The following is a 13,341-nucleotide window of genomic DNA, read 5'->3' on the forward strand; positions in this document are numbered from 1 at the left end:
TGAGAATTTTTGATAGGGTGCGTGGCAACCGCCCATTTCTGCTGATTTTTCATAAAATATTATAGAGCACTTCTGGTTATCGTAGAATTTTGAAATTCGATGAAATGGTAGAGCTAGTTTATAAAAAGGAAACAAAATTAAATCTGAGAATCTGGCAACTGCCTATTTCCGGTGAATTTTCATCAAATATTATAGAGCATTTCTAACTTTCGTAGAACCTTAAAATTTGGTAGAATGGTAGTTTATACAAAAGAAAAAAATTAAAATTTGACAATTTTAGACAAGGGTCGTGGTAACCGCCCATTTTTTCTGAGCAATAGCTTTAAAAATCGGTAATTTAAAGAACAATTGTCAAGAGAACAATCAACATCAAGCTTTAGAACTTGGTACACTTTTACATTTCAGTACCTTTTGTGCTAGCATAACTTCAACATAGGAGAACTTGGCTCTTTTTTTAACAGTAATGTTTTTGTTGTGATAAATTTTACTTTGAAACACAAACACAAAGCGCCTTCAAATTAGTACAAATTCAAATATTGTATTTTTTTTATTTTTTTATCAGAAAAAAGGTTAGGTACCAAATGCATTTTACTGAACCTAAATAGTTTTATGTAGGTGTTTTTCAGGTAGCGATAATCCTAAATCCAGACACAAAAAAGTGTATATATATTAGGGTGTGACACTTTTGTATGGCCGATAAAAAGTACCCTAATTTTGCAATGTAATAGTGGTCAAAAGTTTTATTATGGTCTGAGGTTTAATAATATGTAAAAAAAGTTATTATATCGTTCGTCTTTGGCTCGCTCAAATCGGTTGAAGTTGCTAGGAAAAAAACGATTTTATATGAAAAATTGATTTTTTTTCTTCGTAAATTATTTCGCAGCTTCTTTACTAAGGGCCAATTTATTGAGCCTCCATTAAATTTTGAAATTTATCGCTTTAGTTAACGGCCTCGTTAAACTATTGTCGCCTTTAAGTATACATCATTAAAAATTCATTTAATTCACTCTTCTTTAGTTAAAGTCCTTACTTTTAATGGAAACTTTAAATTTAAAACTCTGTTAAAAATATCCTAGGGATTTTTTATGTTGTTTGAAAAATAATCTGTCAAAAGCTACAATTTTGTCAAATCAAATAGATTTGAATTGGAAGAAAAACAAAAAAACTATGACCCGTTAGTATTTTGCAGCTGAAAACGCCAGAAAATGCAAGAGATTAACGATATACCAGTGGTAACCAAAGAATGCTACAACCTACAATTGAAACCATGAGAAGAAGAAGGATTAAGTGAAATTTTAAATTTTTTCCATCGGTGTCAAATAACAACTTAAATTTAAGTGTTATCGGCATTCATCTCGTGTCATTGGTTTAGAAGTAAGCTTTATATCTCTTCTTCTCATGGCTTCAGTTGCAATGTTATGTATGTTATGTATGTATTATGCAGCATCTCAAAAATGATTAGTTTTGAAGTGGAGAATATAATCTAGTAGATCTAGTATTAACTGTGCGAAGTAGACAAGAAATGCATTAATTTCTTTGAATTTGTTCTTTTTTATGGTACAATGCATGTGTGTATACCTACAAAAAATTCTAGTCTGGACTTTTTTCATATTTGTGATGCTTTTTTTAATAATTCTTTAGCTCATTTGACATTTTTCAAATAAAATAATAATTCAAATAAAAAAAATAAATGAAATGACATTTGACACTAATGGAGAGTGAATAAATAGAAATTCTGTTTAAAACCTCCATTAGCTCTAAAAATCTCTCTTAAAAGGTCGAATTTGGTGTTTTAACTAAATCTACTTTTAAATTTAATGCTCAATTAGTTAATGATGCCAAACTTCAAAAAAATCCTTAAAAGAGACTGAATTAAACGAAATTGGTTTTTAATTTTAAAATTCCCTTTTTTAATGGCGATTTAAGTTTAATGGAGAGTCAATAAATTGGGCCTAAGTGTTCAATTAGAACAAATATTAGCTTAAATTTTTTTTCTTATAAAGATATATATTTAATATATTTGATTTTGTATTCAAACGGTGCAATAAAAAAAACATATATTTAAAAAATATAGTTAGTTTACTTTACGGATTTGCTTCAAATTTGGTACAGATGATTTTTATGGAATTCTGAAAGTTGGTTTTTTTTTTTGTTTTTTTTATATCTCTCTTAGAAAGTGTACCTCCCATACAAATTTTTCAATTCAAACCAAATAAATCGAAAACGGCTCTAACGATTTTGATTAAACTTTGCAGACGTAATATTTAAAGCAATTGCAATAAAACTGCATTCTTATTTTTTTTTCAAAAAAGTCAAATAAAAAAAAAATTTTTTTTCATTTTTTAACAAAAATTTTCCCTAAATTTCGGCTCTTTCCCAACATCAAAAAAATTTCATTAAATTTATAAATCTTAAAAGCTACAAGTAAACTAACATAAAAGTGCTTTGAACTGCAAGAGCAAGTACGTGCGACCCCAGTCGTGCATTTTATTTGTATTGAAAAACGTTTAATTAAAAAGGTTGTCCTAAATATTACAACAGAATTTTTAACAGTACAATTTTTTCTTAAAAAGTAGATTTTTTTCACCAAAACACTTTATGTTGTACATAGCTACTATATTAAAAGGAGAGAAAATTATAAATATTTTATTCCTTAGTAATTTTTTAGGGTTGTTTTTGAAAAAAACTGCTTATTTGAATGGAACCTACAACGTCCCGAGCCAATACAACAGACCTATGTGAACAGTTTCTTTCAATTCTCAAAATATTCCGAAAAGTCTGACTTCAATTAGATCTTCGATTCTTTTTGTATTTGCGACCTATGTCGACTCAAAAGTTTCCACAGCCGAAATTGTATTACATATGAAAATTTGGTGCAACTTCTTTGAACAATGAAATCTGATATTGTATGAAGACTGAATTGAAAAAATGTCTTAATATTTTGAAATTATATTTTGTTGGATCTTTTTGTGATTTATATTTTTTGGTTTAGTTCCTTTTTATAAGGAACGTTTTACTCTTAGTGAGACTAAGAATAAAAACTGCAGTTTTCAAAATCATTCCACTTTGAAGAAAAAATTTGAAATTCATTGCGCAGTGTAATTCGAGTCAAATTTTAGGGTACCGCCTCTTACTAGGATTTGAAATTAGCTGAGGTGGCTAGTGCCAGAGCTTTGATTTGTAATCTTAAGCCGTGTAGCTTTGGGAAGGTCTGAATAGAAAAGTTTCCAAAATAAAAATTGATAAAAAAAAATCAGCAACACTAACTTTTTTTGGGATTAAAAATATATTTTCTAATATTAAAAATAGTTTGAAAATTTTAATAACCAAAAAAGTATTCTACTCCCACTGTATTAATACCACGGTGTTATATAGAGTGAACAAATAAAACACCCTCTCGTGTATACACATTCTCTCTGTCAACCGCATTCGCACACTCGATGGAACAATATTCTGCACAAAAATACCAAAAAAAAAAAAGATGTAGAACCATATAGCCAAAGAGCTTTTGGATGATGCTGGCTGATGGCATTGAAGCACTGAATCTGCTGCTCCAGTAGCTGCTTTAACTACAAAGGTACTAACATACTTTTTCTACCTTCTATATGGTGATGGGATGATATCATTCAATATTTGTTTTTCTGTGGAATAAAACAAAAAAAAAAAAGAAGAGAAAGAAGACTCAAGGATTTTCCAGCTATTTTCGATTTTCCCTTTTTTTTCATCTGTTTTTCTGTGTGTTTTTTTTTTTTGCTTTTATATCTCTCTCATATTATTATTATTTTCCTAACGACATACTGGGCAAACTTTGAAAATACCGAGGATAAAGGTCTGATGATGATCAACTTTTTTTTTTTTTTTTTGTTTTTTTCTCCCTCGTGTGTATACCTATATTATAACCTTTTTTGAAATTAATCAAGTCGATCTCATGATTAATATCCCATTACGACTAAGGATTTTTTTTGGTCTGTGTAGGACATAGGGTTTTCTGATAAAATAGAAAGAGATTGGAGGGTTTATTTTGTTGGTTAAATATTTTACCTGGCGGTCCAGGTGGACCTGGTGGTCCCTCGATGATGCCAGTGGGAAATTCGTCGCCCTTTATCGTTGTGGTTAAGCCTCGGTCCCCTCGATCGCCTTTGTCGCCCTATAATGTGTTTCAAAAAAAGAAAAAAAAAACACACAAAACAAACAAACAATCATCATTAACAACAACGAAACGAAAAAAAAAAAACAAAAAATGAACAACTCAATCTCTTTAAAGTGGCTGTGTGATGTGTTAAAGTGTCACAACAAACACACACTTACCCTTAATCCAGGTGGTCCTGTCGCACCAGGCGGTCCAATTGGTCCTGGTTCGCCACGAGGACCTGGTGGTCCTAGAGGGCCCGTTTCACCTGGCGGTCCTCTTTCTCCGTCCTGTCCTGGGGTGCCTGTTGCTCCTGGTGGTCCTGGAGGTCCGGGTGGACCTGGTTCACCAGGTTCGCCCTACGATGGATTATGTGGAAAAATTATCTGTTTAATCCTCATTCTGACAGGTATCTCACGGATGCAGGATATACATTACATGCGTTTCCAAACTAAAAGTGGCTTAAGACAGAGAGACAGAAAACAATAAAGAGTATAGGTTGCGCATGCAATTGATTCTGTTAGTAATACGAAAAGAAGAAGAAGTTGATAATAAATGCATGCAATAAGGGATGTGATATTCCGTCCAAAAGAAGAGACTCATCTTTTTAAAGGATTCCAATGAGGCAGTTTTATTTGTTAGTCTTTTTTTTTTTTTTTTTTGTAAAAGAAAGTTTAATTAGCTATAATTCGTGCTGGTCCCCTTTGAAAGGTTACCAACTCACCTTCAATTGAATTACTGTCGAGGCGGATACGTTAACGCCCGCTTCTTGTAATCCCTTTTTTTAAAAGATAAACAAAACAGAGAGAGAAAACGAAAAAAAAAAAAATAGAAAAAAAACAAATCAGAAAAATCAACAAAAACAAAAGGATAATAAATTTTAAAAACAAAATAAAAAAGGATGCGGATGGTTATTCTAAGCTTGGAGGGTGGCAATACTTCTGTGTATTCTGTTGGTGGTATATGTATAATAATATAGGTGGTATGTTTGGTATAATTTTATTTTAATTTTTTAAGTAAGATTGGTAAATATTTGAGAAACCTGTTTGGCGTGTGTTTTCGGGTTTTGTTGGAGAGATAAAACAAAAATAAGTTTGTGATTGTGATATCTACAAACAGTTTTTGTTTCAAGGAAAAATATGGATTAATTATTTTTGTTGTTTGTTAAACTTTAGGAAATTTAATATTATTTTATAAGATGATCTTGTAGCTTTGTAAATGCTTTGACAATGTTAACATTTCTCTTGTTTTTGAATTTATCTTAACTTAAGAAGCCTTATTAAACTTTCCTAACTTAAGATTCTAAAGAACTTAGGAAAGTTTGATAAGGCTATTGATTAAATACATTTAATTTTGCAACCGTATATCTTAATAAGAATAACCAAATTCATAGCAAAGAGCTAACTCGCATTTTTACGCTGATGTCAAATTCATCAAAAATGTAACCGGAATTGTTTAAAATTAACTTCTGATCGCCGAAGAATACTTAAATAGTAATTTTTATAAAGTTGAATCTTTCAGCAAATTAGGTGCAGTATCATAATGGGCAATTGATTCACTTCAGTGAATCAATTATGAACTTACAACCCACCCAAGTGTGTCAAAAATCCACAAATAAGTGAGCCAGAATTCTCTTATATTAAAAAGGTTTTGTTTTAAAAGTACATAATAACAAAATATTTATTTGTAACTATGAGAAAACGTTGATTTGACACTAGTTATAACTAAAATTTTAATTTTATTTTATAAATTTAATTTTTTTTTTGTAAGATTTTAGGAAACATTTTTCGAAAACTGACGCGAGTTTCGTTTCGAAATCCAGTGACCGTTTGATGTCCCTTAAATTGGTGATTAAAGGAAAGTTGTGGAATATTGTCACTGCATATGCTCCCCAAATTGGATGTGAGCAGGTGGAAAAAGATGCATTTTGGCTTGATTTTCACAACCTACTTAAGGACATCCCAAAGGAAGAGTTTTTGTTCGTGGGCGGAGATTTAAATGGACATGTCGGGAAAACAAACGAAGACTATGAAGATTGCCATGGAGGCCTCGGATACGGCACTAGGAACTCTCCTGGTGAAGACATCCTGAGCTCGTGCAAAACATATGGTCTTATCGTACTAAATACCATGTTCATCAAACAAAGCCGACACCTGGTCACTTACAGCAGTGGTGGAAATGAGACCCAGATTGATTACCATTTGGTATCTAGTTTCATGAAACCTCGGGTCAAGGATTGTAAAGTGATACTGGGAGAAGCGATCGCCCACCAACACCGTCTCCTACTGACAGAATTTTTTAATGGAGACAGTGAACGACAACAAACAGACAAAGACTTTTGGGAAGATCAAATGGTATAATCTGGATAAGGAAAAAGGCGAAGCTTTTATTTCGAATATGCAAAACTATCTGTATAACAACACCAACATTTTTCGAAATGAAGAGAGTACAGCACAAAGTATGTGGGACCTCCTACAGCGAACTTGCATAGAAAAAGCCAAAACACTGTTAGGGGTTTCAAAAGGACACAACCAACAAGGCAAAGAAACATGGTGGTGGAATGATGAAGCTAAAGCAGTTGTAAGTAAAAAGAAAATGGCTTTCAAAGCTTGGTCGAAGTGCCCCTCTAATAATACAGAGCAAAAGTCACGCCTCGAAGTGGAATACAGAAACTGCAAGAAAGAAGCGAAGAAGATATGTGCCCAAATTCAAGCCAAGAATACGGAAGACCTATATCGGGAGCTAGATGAAATTTCTACCCCGACTGCTGGTGCTATTCAAGAGCTACGACAAAACGTGAATAAGGGCGCAACCATTTTCAAAATAGCAGCTCAAAGAAGAAGAAATGCTCAGGAGATCTGTTCGCCGAAGTTTATTAACAATGCTCAAGGCCAACTACTTGTGGAAAACGACGAAATCCTCCACAGGTGGCGACAGTATTGTGACGAACTTCTAAATGAACAATTTCCAAGGCTACACTTTCCAATAGCTTCACCTAACTTAAGCGAAGTATCCGATGTCACAGTCGAAGAAGTTAGTGAGGCTGTAAAATACTCCAAAAAGGGAAAAGCTGTTGGGCCAGACGAAATACCCTCAGAGTTTTGGAAAAAGATGGGAGACATCGGGTCTAGATGGCTCATGGTTCTTGTTTCCAAGCTTATACGAGGTGATCGAATGCCTAATCAATGGAGGGAAAGTTACCTTCTTCCAATATACAAAGGAAAGGGTGATACTCGAAGCTGTGATAATTACCGTTCGATTAAGCTGATGTCACACACCATGAAGATCGTTGAGCGAGTCTTGGGTAGCCGACTGCGAAAAATAATAAGGCTATCTGATGACCAGTGCGGGTTTGTTGCGGGTAAATCAACCACAGATGCAATCCAGAGTATAAGAATCATTATGGAAAAACATCGAGATTCCTTGGAGGATTTGCATGTGGTATTGGTTGATTTTGAAAAAGCATTCGATCGACAACCACGAGATCTGATATGGGTGGCCCTCAGACAACGAGGAGTTCCGGAAACCTATGTGCGGATAATTATGGACATGTATGATGGAGCAGTAACTAAAGTAAGATGTGCAGCTGGAGTCACCGAAGAATTCGAAATCACAGTAGGTGTACACCAGGGAAGCGTCTTGAGTCCTCTGCTCTTTATTACCGTTCTTGATTACCTGCTTGAAGGTAAAGTGACGGACCCAAAAGTGCATCAGTTATTCTTTGCTGACGATGGAGCCATCATAAGTGAAGACCCGATATCCCTGCAACGAGCACTTGATGTATGGGTGGATGTTCTAGAAGGTAGTGGGTACCGCATAAGCGCGAAAAAGACAGAATACCTATGCTGCCCATTTTCTGATCCACACAGGCCTATTCCTGACATTTATTTGAATGGTGTAGTGCTTCCCAAGTGTGAAAAGTTTAAATATCTGGGGTCTATGATAAATAACGAAGGTACTTGTGATGACGATATCAATCATCGCGTAAGCGTAGGGTGGATGAAGTGGCGGGAAAATTCTGCCATCTTCTGTGATCGAAACACCCCCTATGAGTTGACCTTGTCGTGGTGGGGGTGCTTATCGTGGGATCCTCCAACAATCCAGTTGCAGGATCTCACCACAAACATAACTCAAAAATAACCTCAATGTTAGAAAACTTGAAAAACAAAAACATGGAAAAAGCTAACGAAGATATAAAAAATCGAACGGGGATATACGTTCAAGTGTCGGCAGGTGTCGCGACTGCCGGCGAGGGCTTGGCCTCGAAAGAGGCTAAGTCGCCAGTGACAAAAGTTAGCTCGGCGGAAATAAAGAAAAACGCTGACAAAAAGAAAAGTAAAGGTGAGTCGACCTCAGCCTCCAGAAAGACTGCAAAGTGCAAAACTGGAAGCCGGCGAACAACCACCAATACAAACCCTGCTACCTTGGTAGCTCCCACTAGTGGAAGTACGGCTGTCTCTTACAGTACTACTGACACCCCAAGCACTAATGTAGATAATTCTACGGGCCCTGAAGGGGATGCTATGACTGAAAAACGGACCGTCTCTTACGAATCCACCCTCAGTCAAAGCAAACCCCTTCAGAACACGTTGGTTACTCCACTCCCTGACGGAAGTAAGGCTGTCTCTTACAGTCATGCTTCCGCCGAGGAACACAGTAACAGAATTGCTACTCCAAACTCAGGAATAGTTAACTCTGTGGGTCCGGAAGGGGATGTCTTGACCAGTAAAACGTCTGTCTCTTACAGTCTCACCTCTAGTCAAGACAGACCTCTTCCTGACCCTAAAAGTGCTCAAATCCCCAGCGGCAGTGTAGCTGTCTCTCATAGTTCCACCTCCGCTGGAGAGGAAAGCAAAAGAGCGTCCCGTAATGACATAAGGAACGCAAAGGGGATCTATAGAGCACTAAGGTTGATACCAATAGCCGAACGGTCCCCAGAGCAATCCAGCAAGTTAGAATGGGCAAAAGCTATTCTCAGCAAAAGATTGACCAGCAGCGACTTAACGTCAAAGCGACAAAGGTCTGTTGAGGATTCCGTCTCGGAATCTAAAAGACAAAAAGTGCATAATTCCAGCACTCACACTAGGAAAGACCTGTCCTTTAGTGACGTTCTTAAGGACAAGTCTATCCTTGCAGTTATCGATAGAAGTAATGTCGATGGCATGATCTCTTTTGACCGTTGGACGATGGTCTCAAACAAACTGCAGATCTCCTACTGGACTCTCATGATGGAGAACCCGGGTGAGCCTGCAGTTGTTGAGGACGCGGGATGGCACCAAGGCCGCGTCAAGCTCGTCGCATTCGGTGACAAGAGATCATGCGATCTATATAAGCTTGCTATCAGCAGACTAGAGGGGCTATGGCCTGATGCCAAGCTAGAGGTTGTGGCAAAGGAAGACATTCCTTGCAGACCTAGAGCTCGCATCAGTATCCCAGCTGAGCTAGCCTGCAAAGATACTGTGCTCAAAATGATCCAGTTTGGAAATCCATCCCTACCCACTCACGACTGGAAAGTCGCAAAGCTGGAAGAGCCAACGGGCCCTTATAGATCGGCAATAATTGTCATCAATAAGGAGTCGTTGACTCCCCTAGCTGCGAACCAAAGTCAGATAAGGTTTGGATGGACTTCTACAACCTTAAAGATCTATAAAAAAGATGAGGAGAGTGCAAAAGCTGCACCTCCATCACTTCCGGCACCTGAGGTTCCCTCCTTAGAAGAAGACATTGCCTTAAATATCAATCCTCCATCTCCATCAATGGAGGTTGATACGCCGGTAATCTCCCCAACTGAGGAGGTCCCCTCGGGCTCTAAAACGCCAGCCATAATGGCTCCAATACCAGATAACTCCGATGTTGAGATGGAAACAGAGGAATATCTCAACAAGATTCTACTCAGTGAAGATGAACTCCTACGTTCATCTTCTGAGTCAGAATCCGAAGACCTCGACCTTACGGTGGTGGGGGCTGATCTGACTAACAGTAGCATTCATGCTCCAGTTAGTTCAGATTAACCTTCACCACTCCAAGCAGGCTTCGGCCTCCCTTCTTCTCCGAATCCACAAGAATGGGGAAGACGTGGTGCTGGTCCAGGAACCATGGATCTGCAAGTCCATGGTTCAGGGACTCAGGACTCCTGGGTACAACTTGCTATATGCATCGGACAAAGGTGACCCCAGATCATGCATATTAGCAAGAAGTAATACTAATGTATATTTACTCCCTAATTACAGCGATCGAGATGTAACCGCGGTCAGACTGCAAACTGACCAAGGAACACTCTGGATTGCGTCGGCATATCTCGGCCATGACCAACTCGGCCCTCTCCCTGGCGAAAAACTACGGAGACTTGTAGCCGATGCTGAAAGGCAAAAGATCTGCCTCATAATTGGTTGCGATGCAAACGCCCATCACACGGTCTGGGGAAGTACCGACATAAATGATAGAGGTGAGTCACTTTTTGATTTTATTTTGAGTACTAACCTGATAGTAAGTAATACTGGCAATGAACCAACATTCGTTACCAGAAACCGACAAGAAGTACTAGACATTACTCTTGTCTCCGATTCGATTCATCAAAGGATCTTAAATTGGAAAGTATCTGAAGAACACTCGTTCTCTGATCATAGATACATCCAATTTAGTCTTAACGATGTGACTACTAAACAGTTAGCATTCCGAAACTATCGCAAAACTAACTGGCAAAAATACAGGGAAACTCTGACAAGCTTACTTAAACCTGAACTTCTAAGTTATCCCTCAAATACAATCGATCTCGACAACAAAGTCAATGATCTCACTTCTGCCCTTAACCTATCAATGAATAACTCCTGCCCACTCATACAAGTAAGAGGAAAGCAGAAGCCACACTGGTGGACCTCAGGGCTAGAACCGCACAGAAAAGCTTGTAGAAAACTCTTCAATCTCGCCAAATCCACTAGAGATGTTTCAGACTGGGACCTATACAAAGAATCCCTGAAAGTCTACAAAAAACAGCTAAGAAAATGTAAAACATCTTCTTGGAGAAATTTCTGTGAAAAAATAGAAGACTCTTCAGAAGCCTCTAGATTAAGAAAAATTCTCTCAACAAACCCTTTAATGCCCAGTGCCTTGAAAACAAATAACGGGGCCTGGACCAACTCCTGTGAAGAATCACTCAATTTGCTACTAGATACTCATTTTCCAAGTAGCTCAAACATTATAAACAGAGTCGACCCATCAGGGCCAGACACAAATTCAAAAAACAATCTTGGTCTGATTACAAGAGAGAAGCTAAAGTGGGCCATCAACGCCTTCAAACCATACAAATCCGCTGGACCGGATGGTATAATACCAGCCGAACTTCAAATGGCATCAGATATTCTAATTCCCATCTTAGAGATAATTCTGAATGGATGTGTAAAATTGAAACACATCCCTGCCCTATGGAGAGAAGTTAAAGTTGTATTTATACCCAAAGCAGGCAAATTCTCTCATGTCAATCCGAAAGACCTCCGACCTATCAGCCTATCATCATTCCTTCTTAAAACCTTAGAACGAATGATTGATATCCACTTGCGTAATGTCATAGATCCCAATCTTATATCTACAGCACAACACGCTTATTGTAAAGGGAAATCGGTTGAAACAGCACTACATACTGTAGTGCGCACTATTGAATATTCCCTCCATCATAAAGAGTTCACCTTAGTTGCATTTCTTGATATTGAAGGCGCGTTCAACAACGTCAGCAACATAGCAATCACAAATGCACTGAAGAACCTTAAAGTAGATAGCTCACTGAGCGAGCTAATAGACCTTATGCTGAAAAGCAGAATTATTAACTCAACTCTAGGAGATTTCTCAGCAAGAAGATCTGTTAGTAGAGGTACACCACAAGGAGGGGTACTCTCCCCACTCCTGTGGAACTTAGTGGTTAATGAACTACTAGTCGGTCTAGAAGTAGATGGATTCAAAGTGATTGCATACGCTGACGACGTCGCCATTGCCATATCAGGAAAACATCTCCATACTATAATAGAACTAATGCAAACTGCTCTAAATAAGCTACTAAAATGGGCAACAAACTGTGGATTGGGGGTAAACCCTCAAAAAACAGAACTTGTCCTCTTTACAAAGAAATATAAAATTCCACAACTAGACCCCCCCTCTATTAATGGTGTTCCACTTAATTTTGCCAGCGAAGCCAAATACCTGGGTCTTATTTTGGATAGCAAATTAAACTGGAAAACCAACATACAAGAAAGAATAAGAAAAGCCACAGTGGCACTCTTTTCTTGCAAAAAAGCTATAGGGAATAAATGGGGACTATCTCCTAAAATAACTCATTGGCTATACACTGCAGTCATCAGACCTATTCTCACTTACGGGGTAGCAGTTTGGTGGACTGCTCTGGAAAAAGTAACATATCGAGACAAGTTAAGCAAAGTCCAACGTTCAGCCTGCATGTGCATCAGCGGAGCTCTCCGTTCGACACCTTCCGCCGCTCTTGATATATTACTCAATCTTCCACCCATAGATATATTCAGCAAGCAGGTGGCCGCGAGCACTGCTATTCGACTCCAAGCCATCTCTCAATGGACCAATAACTCTATTGGCCACACAAATATTCTGAATTCATTCGGATCAATCCACAGTCACTCCGACTACACCACCCCACAATTGGTTTTCGGCAATAATTATGAAGTCACCATCCCAAATAGATCAGAATGGGACAATGCCGAGTTTCTAAGAGATGATTCAATTCATTTCTATACAGATGGTTCTAAAACCAATGACGGAGTGGGTGGCGGGGTTTACTCCGATAGACTTAATGTTAGTCTCTCCTTCCGTCTCCCTAATCACTGCAGCGTGTTCCAAGCGGAAATAATGGCGATTAAAGAAGTACTGACTTGGCTCAAAGAAAACGTGATATCTACATCGGATATCCGCATCTTCTCTGATAGCCAGGCCGCCCTTAAATCGTTAGCTTCGGTTTCCACAAACTCCGTTACTGCCCGCGACTGTCGATCATCTCTCATGGAGATGTCAGAACAGTTTAACATTCACCTTTTCTGGGTGCCGGGTCACAGAGATATTCTGGGAAACTGTGAAGCAGACGAACTCGCCAGAAATGGAACTCTAATACCAATTTTACCCAATAAGGCAAATATTGGTATACCAATCGCAACGTGCAAACTCATGCTGAAGCAAGAAGCTATAGAGGCAACAAACAT

The 13,341-nt window shown here is 37.9% G+C and overlaps 1 protein-coding gene across 10 annotated transcripts in view; it reads right to left on the reverse strand.

Annotated features, from left to right (window-relative positions):
* Positions 1 to 13,341, reverse strand: part of LOC129916359 (collagen alpha chain CG42342) — a 221,264-nt gene that overhangs the window by 36,761 nt on the left and 171,162 nt on the right. For 7 of the 10 annotated variants that reach the window (XM_055996245.1, XM_055996242.1, XM_055996237.1 and 4 more), the window contains 3 exons: positions 4,854 to 4,907; positions 4,309 to 4,488; positions 4,042 to 4,147 (listed from right to left, as the gene is read on the reverse strand). In XM_055996245.1, coding sequence (XP_055852220.1) covers positions 4,042 to 4,147; positions 4,309 to 4,488; positions 4,854 to 4,907 — 340 coding nt within the window. The remainder of the gene's footprint in view (positions 1 to 4,041; positions 4,148 to 4,308; positions 4,489 to 4,853; positions 4,908 to 13,341) is intronic. The other 3 variants (XM_055996239.1, XM_055996243.1, XM_055996238.1) reach the window with 1 other exon arrangement.

The sequence above is a fragment of the Episyrphus balteatus genome, chromosome 3, assembly GCF_945859705.1.
Source record: "Episyrphus balteatus chromosome 3, idEpiBalt1.1, whole genome shotgun sequence".
NCBI classification, from domain to species: Eukaryota; Metazoa; Arthropoda; class Insecta; order Diptera; family Syrphidae; genus Episyrphus; species Episyrphus balteatus.